The sequence below is a fragment of the Eulemur rufifrons genome, chromosome 25 (assembly GCF_041146395.1).
Source record: "Eulemur rufifrons isolate Redbay chromosome 25, OSU_ERuf_1, whole genome shotgun sequence".
In the NCBI taxonomy this organism is placed as follows: domain Eukaryota; kingdom Metazoa; phylum Chordata; class Mammalia; order Primates; family Lemuridae; genus Eulemur; species Eulemur rufifrons.
In genome coordinates, this window is record NC_091007.1 from 22,014,636 (window position 1) to 22,034,469 (window position 19,834).

A 19,834-nucleotide genomic window follows, 5' to 3' on the forward strand; every position below is an offset into this window, starting at 1 on the left:
TTTAAAGATACATACTGAAATATTTACAAAAGAAGCATATGTTCTGTGGGAATGTTTCAAAATAATATGGGGGGCATGAGTGGACGATGGATTAAACTAGATTAGCCATGAATTGATAATGGTTGAGACTGAAGGACTGTTACTTGGGGTTTCATTATGTCTTGTCCGCTTTTATGTACGATTAAATGTTTCCATGATAATTTAAGAAGATATAACTCAACACCCCCAACAAAAAAGAAATGAATCACCACTTGAATTTAGGAAGTCTTTTTTCAATATCTGAGGAAGTATCTGAAAAACAAACTTTGACAGTATTCTTCTTACACTGTTAATAATCAGATTGAGATAATGCAGACTACAATACTACAGTAAAATAACAGGTGAGCGGGAGCAAAGTGGAAGGGGGTGTGGGATAAAAACTTACCCACTGGGTACAATGAACACTATTCTGGTGACGGGCACACCAAAACGCCTGACTTAATCATTATACAAGGTATCCATGTAACAAAAACACTTGTACCTTCTTAATTAATATTTTAAAATAAAAAAAATAATGGGTGAGACTGGTAATTCATCTCTAGCTCTTCAGGCTACATATTTAATACCTCCTGTCCAAAAGCCTGCCAACACATTAGAAAACACAATATCCATGAATATAATTACGTATTAGTCACTATTCTATCAAAACAGAAGGCCACTCAGTTATATAAAATCACCCTTATACTTCATCAAGTTTTAAGAAAGCCACTACATTTCAAAAAATTTTTCCTCTTTATTTAAACATAAAACACATTTACAGCATGCAGGTTAACTTAAAATTATATGGCGTCTTCCCAAACCAAGTATCTCTGAATGTGTCTTCAAGCACTGAAAATAAACCAACATATTCCACAGGTAGGCTCTGACTCTCTTCTGTAACCTCACGTCAGTTGAGTTGAATTAAGCACAAACCCAGAGTTATGCACAGTAGTTAGTTTTCTTAAGTTAGGCAAATAATTTAATTGATCACCATGAATAAATATTATTCTCTTATTTCATTGAGTTTCTCTTCTGAACCATTTATCAATACCATTCAGAGGAACATTAATATACCCAGTCAAAAAAACACTGCAAATTGAAGTAAGGTCAATATTCTAGACGATCCGATGTTTTCATTTGTAAGAGTAAGTGCTGTGTTTAATGACCTACCATAGCAAAAAGAGCAGTTCGCTGAAAACAAATATGAAATTCTTGGTACACTTTAAGAAAGTCTGAAATTATAAATAGAAAAGAACCAGTAAGATATTTTTAAAAACCTAATATTGTATACTCTGAATCACATGCTAGTTACAATTCATTGTTTGTTACACAGCACCAATACCCATGATACAGCTTACAAGAATGAAACTAACATATTCAGACAAAAGAGAAAAAAATTTGCTTCATTTGTGAATATTGCCGAAGAAGCAAGTTTTCACGTGAAAACAAAATGTAAATGTCTATGTGAATGCACCCAAATGTTTCTCCATTTAGAAAACTATCATCATAAAGAGGCTGTAGCACTTTTTTTGTTTACTGCATTATTTGTATCTTACTGCACACCAAGGTTTCATCTCAATTTTTGGAGTGTTTTTTTGATCAATCCTAAGGCAACACAATCATTTTAGAGGTTGCAGACTATAACAGCAAAGATCAACTGTTAAAAAAATAAATAAATAAATTTATCTTTTAAAATCAAAATTATTATAAAAGTGGAAATTACGATAGTTAAGGAAATAGAAAAATAAGCCAATTATGATCTGAGTCTTCTGACCATGGCTCCAAATTTAATAATACAAATATCTGTGTATAAAACTTCTTCAAAAAGTTAATTCTGCCAGCCAGATCTTAACACAGAACTTTCCAAGTTTCTCTACTGACCGAATCACCTTAAATCCCCATTCTCTGCGTGTTTCTGCTAACACAGTTGCAGTCACCTCCCACCCACCACTGATGAAGCAAATATTGAAATCTCTTTCCCTATTACTTTTATACTTTCCTAAAATAAACTGTTGACTTAGTTTAATCATCTGAGGAAAAAGTGGCAAAAATAGGTACATTTTTAGTACTGACTACAAAATTATGGGCTATAGCCAACAAAATAATTTGAGGATTAGCAACTTGCAAACAATTTGCTATTTTTAGACTAAAGAAACAAATTATAGTGTATGATTTAGTGTAGCAGGTAAAAAACATCTCAGGGATTTCAGACCAAAATTTATCTACGTATTTTTTTAAAAATCCACCATGTATCTGCCCTATTTCTTCACATTTTTCTCAATTTCCATAGGCTATAAATTTAGATCAGCCAATGAAGTACTAACAAGATAAAATTATGTTTATTCCTATAATATCTTAATTCATGTCACTATATTAATTAAAGATGACAAATGAGTATCTGTCTAATTCTTACACCAGCTGGCAGGCTCCCCAGAATGAAGCAGGGTATTTTCATTCCATCAAGCTATGTTGAATACAGAATCAGGAAGAAGAGAAATACAATTCCTTTTCCAAACTCTCTTAAACTGAGATCGGCTTTTGATATTGTAAAATATTTCAATTCAAAACAACTCAGCAGTAGGCTTTTCATGAGATAACAATTGAGTAGCCTCGCTCAGTCTCAAACGCCTAATTAAGCAGTTGTAAGGTTTCAGTGCTCAAACAGTAGTTTTCAGAAGCAACCTTCAGAAATGACACAAATAATTTTAGCCCTGATATCATTTCAAGGGATTTTAAAATACAGTACTGACCTGATATATTTTGTGGGCATGTAGTGTTATAAGTGGTAAAATTTAAGACATTTAACCTAAATGTTCCATTTATCCAAAAAAAAAAAAAAAAAAAAAAAGGAAGACATTTTAATAGGAAAAGAAAAAGAAGCAGCAGTAGCAGCTAGGTAATTTAAACTGAGATTTAAAAATAAACACAAAAAAAACAAATACAAAAAGCACAATCCTATAAGGTATGGTTAGCTTGGCACAGTAAAGACTAAATTTAAGACAAGAAAGACAAACCGTGTAATAAATAGGGCCACAGTTGTAAACTGTCATTTTTCCCTCCTAAGATGCCAAAATTGCACTCTAGTTGTGTTGGGAAGCAGCAGAGTTTACAAGAAGAGTGGGCGGGAAACAGCTGTACAGGCCAGGTATAATTTATACATTAACAGAAAAGTTATAATTCTACAATTCCAAGGGGGTAGAGGTTAGTCACTGACTGACTGACTGATACCATGTCCTCTTCATACTTCAGTTCCTTTTCAACACCTGAAAATGGGAGAAAACATAAAGAGAAAATACGTTTAGTTTTACAAAACTCATGTTTGAGGTAATCATGAAGAAGAACAAAACAAGGAAATAAAATATGCCAATAGTTTATAAACATTCTAGCTAATAGCTCTGACCACTTTCCCCAAAATTAAAGAAATCACAGTATTAAATGATTCGATTTCTTCTCCTTTTGTTAACCTCCTCCACTCAGAACTACTTATGAGCAAGGACTAGGAGGCTAGTCCTTAATATGTTTTTATTCTCCATAATAAAGCCATGGGTGAGCTGATACTTTCATAATATTTGTTTAAAAAAGAAAAAGAAGGCTAATCTTTTAACCAGCAGACTGGTTAGTAACATTCTTAAACCAAAGACAACTAACTAGCAACTAGTAGTTACAAAAGGGAAGGTGAAAAACAGCGGAGGAATAGGGATAAATAGCAAAAGAAACAGTGAAAGAAACAATTCCAGTAGCTGTTACCTGGAGCCATCCTTAGATTACCTGCCTACTTACCTATGCATTTAGAAAAACTCAACCTGTTTAAACTATTATGCAAGTCAGAAGAACTGGGAACTAAAGGTATCAGTATTATTCACACATTGTCATCCTTTCCAAAAATAAAACCAGTGTTTGGAAATGTTTTTCTTAACAAAAATTTCTCTGCAAAGTAAAGTATTTAACTTTTCAACAATTTATCATGTAAGCAGATCATGTATTTCCCAATTATGGTTTAAGATTGATTGAAGAGTTTAAAAAATAAGACCTGCTATCCTTTGGACCAGCAATGAAACAAACTTGTAAACAATTATACTTTTATATTATAATTTTCAAGTCTTGAAAACCTAGTTTAGCTGGTTTAGCTATCTTTTTTTGTCCTGAGACAGAGTTTCGCTCTGTTGCCCAGGCTAGAGTGCCGTGGCATCAGCCTAGCTCACAGCAACCTCAAATTCCTGGGCTGAAGCCATCCTCCTGCCTCAGCCTCCCGAGTAGCTGGAACTACAGGCGCGTGCCACCACGCCCGGCTAATTTAAAAAAATTTTTTTTGTTGAGACGGGGTCTCACTACATTGTTCAGGCTGGTCTTGCATTCCTGGGCTCAAGTGATCCTCCTATCTTGGCCTCCCAAAGTATTGGGATTGCACGTGTGAACCACTGTGCCTGGCCTACTTTGTGATATTTTTTTATCCCCTAGAGGGAAGAGATTTTACTTATATAATTAAAAAATAAACAAATAAAACTCAGAAATCCATTAGAAAAATCACCCACAATAGGTAAAAAGAGGACACAGAGAGATAATTCATTAAAAAAATAAAACATAAGTGGGCCAATAAATATTAAAAAATCCATTTTCAATAACTCAATAAGATGCTATTTCTGGCCAATTAAATTAGAAACATAAAATTGACACTCAATGCTGGCAAAGATATAACAAAATAGTATCTTTGGCTAATATGCAATTTGGTGCAGTCTTTCTATAGAAAGCAATGTGGTAATATGTAGCAAGAGCCTGAAAAATGTTCACACCTCCTTATGATTGCATTTCTGGGACTCTTCTGGAAATAATCTAAAAGGTGAGGCAGTATAAAAAATGTTTCACATTTCAAATTTCATATATGGAAACTGTAAATATGGGAAAAATTAATGTAATTAAATGTCCAGTAAAAAGGAATGGCTATAAGCCATGGTATATCCATTAGACAGAACACCAAAAGCTATTACAAATGATCCAAAATGTTAGGTTTATAAACAGTAACAGAAATTTTAATATGTAGTATGATCTGAACTATAAAAAGCACTAGAAGTAGTCAAGTTACTTTTTTTTCTTTTTGACACAGAGTCTCACTCTGTCCCCCCACTAAAATGCAGTGGTGTCATCACAGTTCACTGCAACCTCCAACTCCTGGGCTCAAGCGATTCCCCTGCCTCAGCCTCCCAAGTAGCTGGGACTAGAGGTGTGTGCCACCATGCTCAGAAAATTTTTCTACATTTTGTAGAGACGGAGGTCTCCTGCTCTTGCTCAGGCTGGTCTTGAACTCCTGACCACAAGCAATTCTCCTACCTTGGCCTCCCAGAGTGCTAGGATTACAGGCGTGAGCCACTGTGCCTGGCTCTAAGTTACTTTCATAATCACTTATATTTTAAAAAACTTATGACACCAATGTGAGAATCAAAACAGTCCAAAAACCTATTTAATGATCAATGGCTCAACTTTTCTACATATACCTATGAAAAGCCAGATACAAATGACAAACCTGTGGGTGTATGTAAGTATTTACGCTTGTTTGCCTCCTCCACCTCGCACTGCCACTGGCTGGCTGTTCTGAACAAATGCACCTCCTCCACGAATTGCACTTGGATGAGTTGGAGAAGCTGCTGGATGTTGCCCAGGACGAATAGGTTTAGCTAGTATGAAAGACAAAGGCTGACTTTAGAATAAAGCTTAACACGTGAGACTGTAATGAATGACAGTCTAGGTCTCTTCTCTTTAGTCACTCCAAATTCCCGATGGTTTGTTTCTCTCTTTTTCTTTTCAGTTACATCCCCCCTTTCTCTAGGACCTATACAATCCTTAGCGTCTTAAAAATCTTCCTGCCCCAGTGATTATTCTGAAACATAAAATAATTGCTGATGACTTACTTTCTTGCAATTCTTTCCTTTGCTTTAACAATATTGCTCTACAGTTTCTACTATCCCTGACCATTCTTGTTTATGTCTCCAGTTCTTATTTATCTTCTTGTTCTGTTAATGTGGTTATTTCTCAATTTCTCTTTTCCTTCCCAACAGTGCCACTCTTGGGTAAGTTAGAAGTAAAGACAGACACACCCTGACAACACATTATAAAACTCAGATAATGTTTTCAACTAAAGGAAAGCATTCAAGCTGAGCAAGGTGTACAGGTTTTAATGTGTTCTACTAACCAATCTGTGCAGAATGCCCTCTTCTGGCCATATTCTTTGACCTGACTGCTTCCTTTATGCGATCAACTTCTTGCTGATAGCGTTTGCGATCACGAGATGCGTTTTCTTTGGCTTCCTTCAGTGCTGACTCCAAAGCTTTCACTCTCTCAGCTGTAGCTCGAAGTCGCTTTTCCAATTTAGGAAGTTCACAGCGAAGATCTGCATTATCACGTACCAACTAAAGGTACACAAAGAAAACAAGGATTCTAGCTTTAACAAGAGGATTTGAGAACGTCTGAACATTTCATATTTGCTCTTTAGAAAAGAATCATTACCAAAAGTTTTTTTTTCATTTAGCTAATTTAGGAAGAAACCCACTGAAAATACATCCATCCATCCATATCATTCATACACACATTTCTCATAAAGATATAATTCAATTTGTTAAGGTGGATTGTTCTTTCCCCTGCTAGGCAAAGACAATAAATTACAACATAGTGCTAGGTTTCTTCGACACGATAACTAATCTAGGGAATGAATATCCCTTTATATAAACTAAGTACACAAGTAAACAAACTTAGCAAGCCCCTCAGTAAGTGCTGAAGAGCTAAAATGTCTTTAACCTTACTCTAGTGCAAATAATGGGTTTACATTAACAAAGATATACAAGAGTCAAGTGTGTTAAACTTTTTTATCAGTAACCTAAATCATTTACCAGCAGTAATAAAGAATAAGCAAAAAAAAAAAAAACCTAGTAAGCATTATTTAAAAGAAAAAATGAAATGCCTCATCATATATTTCATACACTGGGCATTAAATGTAAAAAGACTTCCCAAAAAAGACTGTATTTTAACTGCAAAGACTTGTCTACTGGAGATTTAAAAATTACCATGAATAAATCAAGAAAATGGACAGTCCTGAAAACCCTGAAGAGAAAATAACAATGCATGTTTTTATTGCCCCTTTTGATAATAAGGTTGTTAAAAATATTAACTCCTCTAAAAGTAACTAGTGCTATTTGTATGTTATTGCTTGATAAAATATTGAAATAGATTCAGGTATAAAAATTCCTTAGAACTCTGAAAGATTAAAATACTTGCCATTCAATTTTTGATTCTTACAATGTTGCAGCTATCACAAAATACACTCTTTATTACCTGTTTGTGCACTTTAGTGAGTTGTTCAAGATTATTTTCAAGAAAGGAGATTTTTTGCTTCTGAGCAGCACTGCCTCCAGTATCATCAGAATCAATCTCGGCACTCTGAGAAAAGAAGGTTGATGAATACTGTAAAAAATTTAAAGATCAAAAAGGATCTATACAAAAATTGACATGACAATGTAAAATTACTTCATTTATGAAAACAAAGAATTACATGCAGGAAGTGCCATTTATACAAATACCCACACCTCAGTATACTTATATTACCTTTTTAACTCTGGTAGCCAGGTCCTGAACAAAGAGCTTGCGCAAGTTGTGTAAAGTCTGAAGTTCTTTTGCCTTGAATTAAGAACAGCAATATTTTTGGAATTCAGACTTCAAATTTAGGACAGAGTGGAAGAAACCCACAAAATACTCCCCATCCTATTTATTTTCATGTTTTTCTTACCACTGTCTCTTCCAAACCCTTCAGGTCTTGTCTTGCTTGTTCTCGTCTATCTTGCATGACCCTATCAATGGAAGAATATACACACATATTTTCAACTTTGATCCCATAAAATTCTGGTTTTATTTAGCACAGGAGTTGAATACTTTATCTGAAAGGATCAATAATTTAAATAAATGAAAGATGCTTATTTTAAAATAGTTTACCTGTTTGCCTTTCAAGGAATTTTTATGCCCTGTAATCTCCTTCTAAATCTAGTTTATTACCAAAAAATCCCCACTTCACAGGAAGGAAGAGATGAAATAAAATGTGGCACAATTCAAATATTAAGAAATGGTTCCAATTTATATTTTAAAATATGCCACATATGTATCTATTGCTATTTATACAAAATGATACTGATTTTTTTTTTTTTTTTTTTTTTTTGAGATGAAGTCTCACTCTGTCACCTAGGCTAGAGTGCCGTGGTGTCAGCCTAGCTCACAGCAACCTCAAAGTCCTGGGCTCAAGTGATCCTCCTGCCTCAGCATCCCGAGTAGCTGGGACTACATGCATGTGCCACCATGGCCGGCTAAAAAGAGACTGGGTCTCGCTCTTTGCTCAGGCTGGTCTCAAACTCCTGACCTCAAGCAATCCTCCCGTTTCGGCCTCCCAAAGTGCTGGGATTACAGGCGTGAGCCACCACACCTGGCCAAAATGATACCGATTAACTGAGGATTACAGAGATTACAAATTGTCAAAGATGAAAATATTTTACACTAAAATTATTCTATACAAAATTATGGCTGCAATTCAGCATAAGCTTTATAACATCAACTCTGAACTGGCCCTGCTGGTCTAACCATCCCAATAATAGCAGTTCATTTGCAAATTGTCTCACAAATTCAGGGGATGTGAAAAATTATAATCATGAGTATTCTATCTACTCATTCTAGAAAACCAAGTACTGACTCAGTAAATGAGAATGAGTAAACAGTGAAACCCTCTGTTCAAAAAGGCAAAGGCTAAAACAATAATGTTCTTTTATGCAAGATCAAATTTGACAAAAATTCAGTTTTTGTGATAGATCCTGAAAATCTTCTAAATTATTTAATGTCATGTTTTAGGCTGATTTTTAAAGTAATATGGTAAAACAACAAGTAGGCTGACAAGATGGGAATTTAAATCTTGACAGCCAATGAAATATAAGACCTTGCTTTCACTAAAATACAAGCATATATTTCAAGTTTTTAGATACAAATCAAACTCAGAAGATTTAAGAAAAACACCCTTTAGCCCTGAAGTCCCCAACCCCGGGTACTAGTCGCGGCCTGTTAGGGACCAGGCTGCAGAGCTCCCTGCCCCTATGTGTGGAAAAATTGTCTTCCATGAAACTTGGGAACCTGGGGCCAGACAGCAGGCGAGCAGCAGGCAAACGAGCGAAGCTTCATCTACACGGCCATCCCCCATCGCTCGCATCACCACATGAGCCCCACCCCTAGTCAGTGGGAAATTGTCTTCAATGAAACCCATCCCTGGTGCCAAAAAGGCTGGGGACCGCTGCTTTAGCTCATACAAAGTTAAAAATGTACCCACTGGATATATCCAAGGCTAATGCCTGCAATCCTCTAATTTAGTTTTTATTTTTAAACTTTCATCACAACAATTACTCACGTAAGTTCATGCAGTTTTCTACTCTTTTCCTGATCTGTAGCTTTCAACTTCTCATGTTCTACTCTTAGACGTTCCTGCTCTAACATCATTTTCTGGTTTTGGCTGAAAGAGAAAAAATCGTAACACATTATCAACATCATAGTTTTCTGAATTTTGTTGTTAAAATGCTTCAAACTCTTAAATTCTATAATGTCATCTTTCAAATACCCAGGGCCTCCTTTGTTATCCTGTGCCCCGCGGGAAAAGAATGGGAAGGGCCTGATTACTTTCAGCCATATAGTATTTTTCATATTTTGGTTTGAAATCATGATTTTATTCTATGTCTCTTACCTTCCTGAACCCTTATTCCTACTTCTATTAGGTAGTAATAAGACCATGACCCAAACGTCATCATTTTTGTTGTTTTGTTACTCTCCTCTGGTTCCTACTCAAATTGTCGCAGGCTCCAGTATCTATGAATTCTATGTTTGTGCACATGACTGCAGAAGTAAGAAAAATGTCTTCTAGATAAATTAACATGACAACTTCCATTGGGAAAAAAGCTTTTAAAACCCACAATTTTGAATAAAATTCTTCTCAGTTAAGAAACTTTTACTTAAAAGATTTGGAGGAGACTGCGCTATCTATTTACAATAATAAGTTGTGTTTTTTTTTTTTTCTTTTTAGTGAATATTTAGGTCAAAAGACCTAAGAAAAATATTCAAAAATTTGACATGAACTTCTAAGTTTTATTCATAAATGATAAAATACTTTATTTCCAAGTTAAAAATTATAATTTCAATGAAAACTACAGGTTTCTCATAAGGACATACTGTCCATCAGTAACCTATTATTTCCTCCTGTCTAAATAGTCCATCTTTCTCTATTTCTAACATCTAAAAGAAAAGTGTAATACTTACTCTTGAAGATCAGTAATAAGTTTTTCTTTTGCCTCTACTTCATCTCTCAAACTACTGATTTGTTTTTGGTGAGTTTCTCTGTGGCTCTGGATCTGTTGCTCAACAGCTTGCTAAAATTTTGAGGGGGAAAAGGATATTAAAGCCAGACTAATAAAATTAACAACAATGGACTAAAGTCATTCGAGTCCAATGCAACATCATACTTGCCTTAACTTCATTTGCAGTCTGAACCTTATTTAAGTGTTCCTTTTCCATTTCATGCATTTTCTCTGTTTGGGTAAGGAGAGAAAACAGAAGAGTGAAATAAGTCTTAAGTTTCCTCACGTAACCAAGGAGCAAAAGAATTTTATGAAGTATGGTCCTTAGCACTACTTGACTTTAAATTATCCAAATGTCAAAAAGTAAATCTTGCTCTCTCTCTTAGCTCAATGACATGGTGACTAGCATACTTAGTTATATCCCTTGTGTTGATATTATGGATTCTTTTATGTATTTTCTTTGCCTAATCCCAGAACAGATGGGATAAAGGCATGGTAGGGAAAGAAGGTAGCTTCTAAGTCCCATGTTAAGATTTACACAAACAGGCCGGGCGCGGTGGCTCACGCCTGTAATCCTAGCACTCTGGGAGGCCGAGGCGGGTGGATCGCTCGAGGTCAGGAGTTCGAGACCAGCCTGAGCAAGAGCGAGACCCCATCTCTACTAAAAATAGAAAGAAATTATCTGGCCAACTAAAATATATATAGAAAAAATTAGCCGGGCATGGTGGCGCATGCCTGTAGTCCCAGCTACTCGGGAGGCTGAGGCAGTAGGATTACTTAAGCCCAGGAATTTGAGGTTGCTGTGAGCTAGGCTGACACCACGGCACTCACTCTAGCCCGGGTAACAAAGCAAAAAAAAAAAAAGATTTACACAAACAGCTCCCTTCCTAACTGTGGGAAATTCCCAGATTGGCCATTTTCACATTCAAACACAATCTGAAACAATATGTTCTAAAGCAACATTAAAATGTATGATTTGTTTACCATTCCAAGTTATCCATATTCCCACTATTCTCCATCAATGTGAATGTAAGCTTACCATAATTACATTAAAATAAAGAATTAACATATAGTAAATAGTTGGAAGCTAATACCTTGTGCTCGAAGCTGGACTAGTTCTTCACTGAGGGAATCGACAGATTCCTCCAGCTGTCTTTTCTTTTGCTCCACATTCTGAAGGTATTCAGTCAATGACTTGATTTTGGCTTCATGCTTTTGGAAAAAATATACTTATATGAAATGGAAAAAATATCTCATGCACATTATTTTGTTAAGAATATTTGAAAGTTAGCAAGTTTTACTGATATATCTAACTATATGATAAACTTGAAGATATTTAAATCTAAAATGTTCAGGAGCCAGATTTAAAATGTTAAAGAATTTAATCAATTAAATGGCCATCTGTATAGCTTATACCACTTGCAAACTAAAGCACTGAAGACTGAAATATGAAATAATATTCTTACAGTTATCTTCAACCAATGTAACCCTCCCTTCCCTGTGAAATTCCTATCTTGATGAATGGCCCCATTAGTTCATTTGTGAAAGCCAGAAAACTGGTCCCCTGCAGTGTGGCCCATTCTGGAATTCTTCTAGAATTGTCAATGGGCAGCATCACTCACATCTTTCTAGTAAATTTCTGTATGTAACCCGTATACACGTTAGCAAGGATAACCCAGTTAAATCATCCAAGTTATTATACTGTAGCTAGATAAGGAAAGGCAACTGACTAAATCAGCCTTTTTATTTTGTTACTCAAAATAACCTACAGAAGCTCATTTTTATGAAAACTTTTATAATAAATAAAATTTGTATGTGGATGGCTGAAAAAACGAAGGAACTTTGTAATGTAACATACTTGAGAGATACGAAGCTGACATGCTGCTAACTCCTTTTCATTTTCTTCCATTTTTTTGTTGCTCTCAGTTTGTGTACTTTCTAACTGTTTGCAACGTTTCACCATTGTCTTTACTTCTGACTTCATTTTGCTAATGTAGAGCCTTGCAACAGTGAACTCCTCATCTATCATGCCAGTTCCCTCAGGTTGCTGTGAGAAAAAAGTGAAATAAAAAATTAGAGCCCAAAATGTTCAGAGTGTTTTCCAATTAGACTTTAAAATCTTATAACAAAATAAAATATATTTTAATATGGCTCAAAATCCATAGGAAGTCTGGAATTTAGTCTTTCTTTTATTACTCTTTTCAACAACGGATAAATAAATAGAGCTTACTTTTTGCATTCCCCACTTTTTAAACCATAAAATGTTAATATATGCCTATAAGGAAAATAAATGTAAACCTAAAAAAACAAAAACAAACCGATGAATTCTGCCTCTTTCAATTTTTATACTTCTTCCTTACAAGACCCCTTCAGTAAATTCATTATTAATTGTGTAGAAGCTCAGTTTAAAACTTAACAAGTAAAAGGATGTTTATGTGGCAGGGAAAGAATGATTTTTAAGTTCAAACAAGAGGAACTATGGTCACTGTACATGCCTTAACTTTCATAGGTTTCATTACAAAATTCCAATACAATAATCAGTGTCAAAATTAAGCAGAGCTTGGGAAGAAAGAAAACTGTCTTTGTTTGCAGATGGTATGATTATTTAAAAAAAACTACTGGAACTAATAAAGCCATTACAACAAGGTTGCAAGGTGCAAGATTAATATACAAAAGCCAACCACTTCCTACATGCCAACAACGAACAATTGGAATTCAAAATTAAAAACATAGTGCCAGCCCAGTACGGTGGCTCACGCCTATAATCCCAGCACTTTGTGGGGCTGAGGTGGGAGGATCATTTGAAGCCAGGAGTTCAAGGTTGCAGTGAGCTATGATCGTGCCACTGCACTCCAACCTGGGCAACAGAGCGAGACTCTGTCTCAAAAAAAAGCCCCACAAAAAGCCCAAAAAAACACAGTACCATTTATATTAGCACCCAAAAAAAAAAAGACATATTTATTTATAAATCTAACATAATATGTACACGATCTATAAGAGGAAACACCAAAACACTAATGAAAGAATATAATCCCTATCGAGATAGCAGCAACTTATTTTGTGTGTATCAATAAACTGATTCTAAAGTTTATACACAGAGGCAAAAGACCTTGAACAGCCAACACAATACTAAAGAAAAAAATTGTAGGACTGACACTATACAACTTTTAAGACATATTGTAAAGCCACAATAATCAAGACTGTATAGTATTGGAAAAGAACAGACAAGTCAACAGAACAGAGAGCTCAGGAATAGATCTACATAAATATAGTCAATTGATTTCTGACAAAGGGGAAAAGGCAACTGAATGGAGAAAGGATAGTGTTCAACAAATGGTGCTGTAACAACTGGACAACCACATGCAAAACAATGAATCCTGACACAGACCTTACACCTTTCAGAAATATTAACTCTAAGATGAATCCCAGACCCAAACATAAATGCAAAACTAAAAAATTTTTAGAAGGTAACATAGGAGAAAATCTAAGTGACCTTGGTTTGGTGATGAGTTTTTAAATACAATACCAAAAACACAATCCATGAATGAAAAAAATTGGCAAAGCAAACCTCATTAAAATTAAAAATTTCTGCTTTGCAAAAGTCCCTGTTAAGAGAATAAAAAGATAAACAAGCCACAGACTGGGAAAAATATTGCAAGACACTACCTGATAAAGGACTTACATACAAAACACACAAAGAACTCTCAAAACTTAACAAGAAGAAAAGAAACAACCGAAACACAAATTCAACATGAGATAACACTACTAATGTAGTGGAGCTGCTAAAATAAAAAACTGACAACACCAAATGCTGACAAGGATGTAGAGCAACAAGAACTCTCATTCATGGCTGACAGGAATGCAAAATGCTTCTGCTACTTTGGAAGACAGCTTGAGAGGCTCTCACAAAGCTAACATAGTCTTAACATAGGATCTAGCAATCACACTCCTAGGTATTTTACCCAACTGAATTGAAACTTTATGTCCACTGAAAAAATTACACATGAATGTTTATAGGAGCTTTATTCAAAATTGTCAAAAACTGGAAGTAATCAAGTAGGTGAAAGGATAAAATGAAGTGTGGTACACATTCATACAACAGAGTATCATTTAGTGATAAAAGAAATGAACTATCAAGCCACAAAAAGACATCGAAGAACCTTAAATGTATATTGTTAAGTGAAAGAAGCTAGTCTAAAAAGGCTACATATTTGTATGATTCCAACTATATAAAATTTTGGAAAAAGTGAATCTATAGAGATAGTAGTAAAAACTGCAGCTGCCGGAGGTTCACAGAGTAGGGATAAATAGATAAAGTACAGGGAATATGTTAGGGTGGTGAAACTACTCTAAAAGATGCTGTAATGGTGAATCTACAATATTATGCATTTTAAGAAATCTATACACGTATAAAACACAAAGAATGAACTGTAATGTAAAAATAAAAAGAAGTAGAGCTCAAACAGTGCTTACTGATGAAAAGAATTATGTGTAAATGACAAAAATACCAAGGATCTTTTTGTTTTTTTAAATTACCTATTTGCAAGGCTGACTTATTTTCAAAATGTTATAATGATATATTGAAAAAAGCAGTCTAGGAGTCTGGGAACCTGTATTCTATGTCTGGCTCTGCCACTAACCATTAGCCATTTCCACTCTTTATTTTCTCCATCTTTACCACTTTTCACTTAAATTATGATTATTTGAAAATGAAGGCCGGGCGCGGTGGCTCGCGCCTGTAATCCTAGCACTCTGGGAGGCCAAGGCAGGCAGATCGTTTGAGATCAGGAGTTCGAAATAGAAAGAAATTATATGGACAACTAAAAATATATAGAAAAATTAGCCGGGCGTGGTGGTGCATGCCTGTAGTCCCAGCTACTCGGGAGGCTGAGGCAGGAGGATCGCTTGAGCCCAGGAGTCTGAGGTTGCTGTGAGCTAGGCTGATGCCACGGCAGTCTAGCCCGGGCAACAGAGAAGACTCTTGTCTCAAAAAAAGAAAATGAAAGGGAAAGGTTTTTCTTAAAAAAGTTGAAAAATCTATACAGCTAATTTTGAACAATACCTTTCTAGTGTTCAGCGATATGAAATAAATCTCCTTTCCCATCCTAGAAGACCCCCACATCTCTGCATCTCACGTTACCTCACCACAACAAACAGGATGGGGCACAACGTTCAGACAGATGGTGTAAGACGGAAAGTCAAGTCACCTGGTATTTAAAAATAACACTTTTCCTTTGTTTCAATGAGGTGAGTCAACATAAGGAAATGACATATGAGAAGAGGAACAAGAATCCTTGCCTCCACCAACAAACAGCAACTTTCAACAACACACCAGACAGAAGGAATGTGTGCTCAATATTGAAAACTTTTATTTCATTTCCAACCCTTGTTAAACTGGGCTTCTCAGCAGGCTTTCACTGTAAACCCAAGTGTAAGTTTCTTCTCTGTTACTATAATTAGGCTTATATCAAAAGGTAAAGTCCAAACAAACAGCTAATGCAACATAGGAATCTTTCCTGTATATGTGATGTTTCTGCAGTTAAGAATCTCAGTTTGTTTTTTGGTCTGAATTTCTAAGTCTCCCAGGTCACATACCTAATGTTAATATGATCAATATAGTGTCCTTAAAAAGATTATCATAAGAAAAAGGCACAAAATAAAGTAAGTATGGCAATATTTTGATAACTGATAACTCTGGAGTTCATTATTCTCTCTAATATTGTATGTTTGAAATTTTTCATGCAAAATTAAAAAAGGAATTAAGTAGTGCTCATCTGTTACCTTTATTTAACATTTAAAGCAACAACAGGCTAAATCATTTATGAGTTTACTTGCTGAGCTAATCTTCACTGTTGGTACAATCACATACTTTCATGTATGGTAATTTATTAAGATAATTTCTAAGTGTGAAATCTTTACATTGTAAAAAATCAAAAAAAGTTTCAATAAATGCTACTTACTGAATACGTCTATATTGGTGCTCCTTATTCTCACCCTCCCCCCTCATCTATTCAAAATGGAGTTAATATCATCTACCACACACGGCTGTTGTGAAGCTGAGGTAACTGGTATGACGAACTTTGAAAAAAAATAAGTAGCAAACAAAAGTGCAAGCTGCATACAGACAATTATACTTAATATCTTATTATATTTACCTTTACATCATTATTTCCCACAGCAATTCCTATTTCTGCGAGGTCTTTTAATAAAGATGCCATCATCTCAGCTGCTCGTTTTTTCTGGTGGTTGGTCATTTCCTTAAGTTTCTGAAGCTCGGCATCTATACTTGCTAAAGTTGCCTAACATAACCCAAAACAAGAAGTATATAGTTAAATCTACTAAATAAAAACTCAATTCAAATATTCATAGGCATTTCAAGTTTTTTACCTAGCCCACACAAAACCATGATATTTCCTGCTTTCATTTTCTTGAATTATCTACTGAGTTCTGGACTAGCTCCCAGCTCAAACTTAAAAAATATTTTAGACCTCATCAGCTATGGCTGTATTCCATTAAGAGCAGGCAGCTTGTATTATTCCACTAAATTTTTGAGACTGAATAATGTTTCTGCCTAGAAATGGGAAACTTCAAAATTAATTAAATTTATCATTTATTACTATATTATCACTTATCTTTGAAAGCTGAGTCTGAGATAATTCATGTTAGAATGGAACTGACAGTTTCTAGATGGTTACATGCTTTCTTCATCTACTTTCTATACTTACTGAAAATCTACTTGATGATAATTATCACTGTTTTTCATACTATGGTACAAGCAATTATCCAGGAGCTGATGATAAAAGTAATATTACCATCTGGGTTTAATTATTATAATTATAAGTTTAAAATAATAGCTGGTTTACTCGCTATAAAGTCACCAAATTTTGAAAAGTCAAACCCAATCTGGCCACTTTTAAAACTATTCGTTGAATCTTGGATCAGACACAGGTTGAGCATCCTTAATCCAAAATCCTCCAAAATCTGGAACTTTTTGAGTGTTTACATGATGCTCAAAGAAAATGCTCATTAAAGCGTTTCAGATTTCGGATTAGAAATACTCAAGCATTAAGTATAATGCAAATATTCCAAAATCTGAAATGCCTGGGACCAGAAGTTGAGTATAAGGGATACTCAACCTGTAGTGCATTTTTAATGCAACTTATTGACTTTTAGTCATTATCTTTAGTAACGGTGCCATCATTCAACTACTCTTTCTTCTGGTGGTTGGTCATTTCCTTCAGTTTCTGAGTATCAGTAGAGTATATGTTCACCCAGGTTAATCTACGATATGATACCAATTATCTTGCAAGTCTAATAATGTAGCATCTTTCTACCATAAGTGTTTAAATTACCACATATTTTCTCTAAGAAATGAATAGCAACACTGTTTAAGCATATGAAAAGATGCTAAACACTAGGGGTTTCTAACTCCTATTACCAATGTAATGCTGATAAATTTCAGCTCCACAACTGAGATAACAAATGTTAACTATCTTGAAGACTGAAATCAGCTGGGCAAGATGGTTCATGCCTATAATCCTAGCACTCTGGGAGGCCAAAGTGGGAGGATCGCTTGAGGCCAGGAGTTCAAGACCAGCCTGAGCAAGAGTGAGACCCTGTCTCTACAAAAAATAGAAAAATTAGCAGGGCATGGTGGCGCACGCCTGTAGTCCCAGCTACTTGGGAGGCTGAGGCAGGAGGATGGCTTGAGCCTAGTAGTCTGAGGTTGCTGTGAGCTAGGCTGATGCCACGGCACTCTAGCCAGCGTGACAGAGAGGGACTCTGCCTCAAATAAATAAACAAATAAATAAAATGACAGTGTTGAAACAATCGTAGCTCTATACTATCTCTGGCATGACTGTTGGTTTACAATCCCTGTCCTACAGCAACGATATAAAGTAAAATCCCCATCTAGTGGGGAACCACAAGGAAGACCCTACCACGTTTTGCCAGGAAGGCACTGTTCCAGGTGGTGGGAATAAACAGTAAACAAAACACAAAGTATATAAAGTTATACATCCTTATGGCTACTCCAAATAATTCATGTAGTTGGTCAAACAACATTTTTATTTTTAGGTTCATGTTTATTAATTTATAGTTTGAAAAATCATCTAACTAGAGATGATCCAACTCAGCTTTACTGAGCAACCACAGGTAACTTTTAATTATTTTTCCTTTAACATCAGGAATGGCAACATCTTTTAAAATAGCATTTAAATTAGATCATTAATGGATCTTTAGGAACTAAAAAGATAACTTGTCTTCCTTCACCTCTAAGGCTTCATTCACATATAGAAGGAATGGAAATTGAGATCCTAGTCCCTGGAGAATTAATACTATCAATCTTGGGCTTATACAGAAAGAAGTAACAAGTAATTTTTAAATTAAGAATACTTGTACTAAAGTATTAAAAAGAAAACAAAACTATATCCTACCGATTTCTGATTCAGTTCATCACTAAGCAATTCATACTCCTTAGTTTTATCTTCAACTTCCTGAGACTTCTGATCATAATTTACAGCAAGTTCCTCTAAGGCCTGTAAAACTTCTTTTACTTCTTCTTTAGAGGCATCATTTTCTGCTTGAAGGCGATTCAGCTCAGCTTGCATATTGTCTTGATCCCTTCTGGTAGATGCCAGAAGCTGTAAGAAAGAGTATAAAATGTTTATTTTCATCAAAAGTATACAGGTTTTTAAAAATCATCAATGGAGTTTCACCATTTGCTAAGCACAAAGGGAGTGAAATGTGGATCCCATTAAGCGTGGCAACATTTACTCAACAGATTTACTGAATGCCTACTATATGCAGGCACAGTGCTGGATGCTGAAAGACAGTAACGAAGTCAAAGACTTTGCTTTTTTTTTTTGAAGACAGAGTCTTACTCTCACCCCAGCTAGAGTACAGTGTCATAATCATAGCTCACTGCAACCTCAAACTCCTGGGCTCCAGTAATCCTTCTGCCTCAGCCTCCCAAGTAGATATAGGCGTGCACCACCACACCCAGCTAATTTTTCTATTTTTGTGTACAGACAGGGTCCCAATCTTGCTCCAGCTGGTCTCGAACTCCTGACTTCACATGATCCTCCCACCTCAGTGTCCCAGAGTGCTAGGATTACAGGTGTGACGCGCCGCGCCCAGTTAAGACTTTGTGTTCAAGGAACCGAAGTCAAAGAGAAGACAGGTACGTAAGTAAGTGCAATACAAAATGGAACGTAAGAGCCACAAAAGAGGGATGAGACAAATTGCTTAGTAGTATAAGAAAGGAGGATATTTCTGGAGAATATTCATGGAGAAGTTGTTCAGGATAGATTTTAGTCATGTGTAAACTAATGTAATAGAAGAACATGGCATTCTAGGCCCATGAATGGTGTGTACAGAACCATGAAATTAGATGTGTAGAAGAGCTGCTTACAAGTTTAGATCTGCTATGGCAAGAAGTGACGGCATCTGTGCTATGA

The 19,834-nt window shown here is 35.5% G+C and overlaps 1 protein-coding gene across 1 annotated transcript in view; it reads right to left on the minus strand.

Annotated features, from left to right (window-relative positions):
• Nucleotides 1-752: 752 nt before the first annotated feature.
• The window catches only part of KIF5B (kinesin family member 5B), a 43,489-nt gene continuing 24,407 nt past the window's right edge, over nucleotides 753-19,834 (minus strand). Inside the window, exons 14-26 of the mRNA XM_069458618.1 lie at nucleotides 18,812-19,018; nucleotides 16,532-16,675; nucleotides 12,235-12,423; nucleotides 11,471-11,588; nucleotides 10,546-10,607; nucleotides 10,339-10,448; nucleotides 9,440-9,541; nucleotides 7,790-7,850; nucleotides 7,609-7,680; nucleotides 7,339-7,443; nucleotides 6,203-6,419; nucleotides 5,537-5,687; nucleotides 753-3,281 (exon numbers count right to left, since the gene is read on the minus strand). Of these exons, the coding sequence (XP_069314719.1) occupies nucleotides 5,557-5,687; nucleotides 6,203-6,419; nucleotides 7,339-7,443; nucleotides 7,609-7,680; nucleotides 7,790-7,850; nucleotides 9,440-9,541; nucleotides 10,339-10,448; nucleotides 10,546-10,607; nucleotides 11,471-11,588; nucleotides 12,235-12,423; nucleotides 16,532-16,675; nucleotides 18,812-19,018 (1,518 nt within the window). The 3' untranslated portion in view covers nucleotides 753-3,281; nucleotides 5,537-5,556. The remainder of the gene's footprint in view (nucleotides 3,282-5,536; nucleotides 5,688-6,202; nucleotides 6,420-7,338; nucleotides 7,444-7,608; nucleotides 7,681-7,789; nucleotides 7,851-9,439; nucleotides 9,542-10,338; nucleotides 10,449-10,545; nucleotides 10,608-11,470; nucleotides 11,589-12,234; nucleotides 12,424-16,531; nucleotides 16,676-18,811; nucleotides 19,019-19,834) is intronic.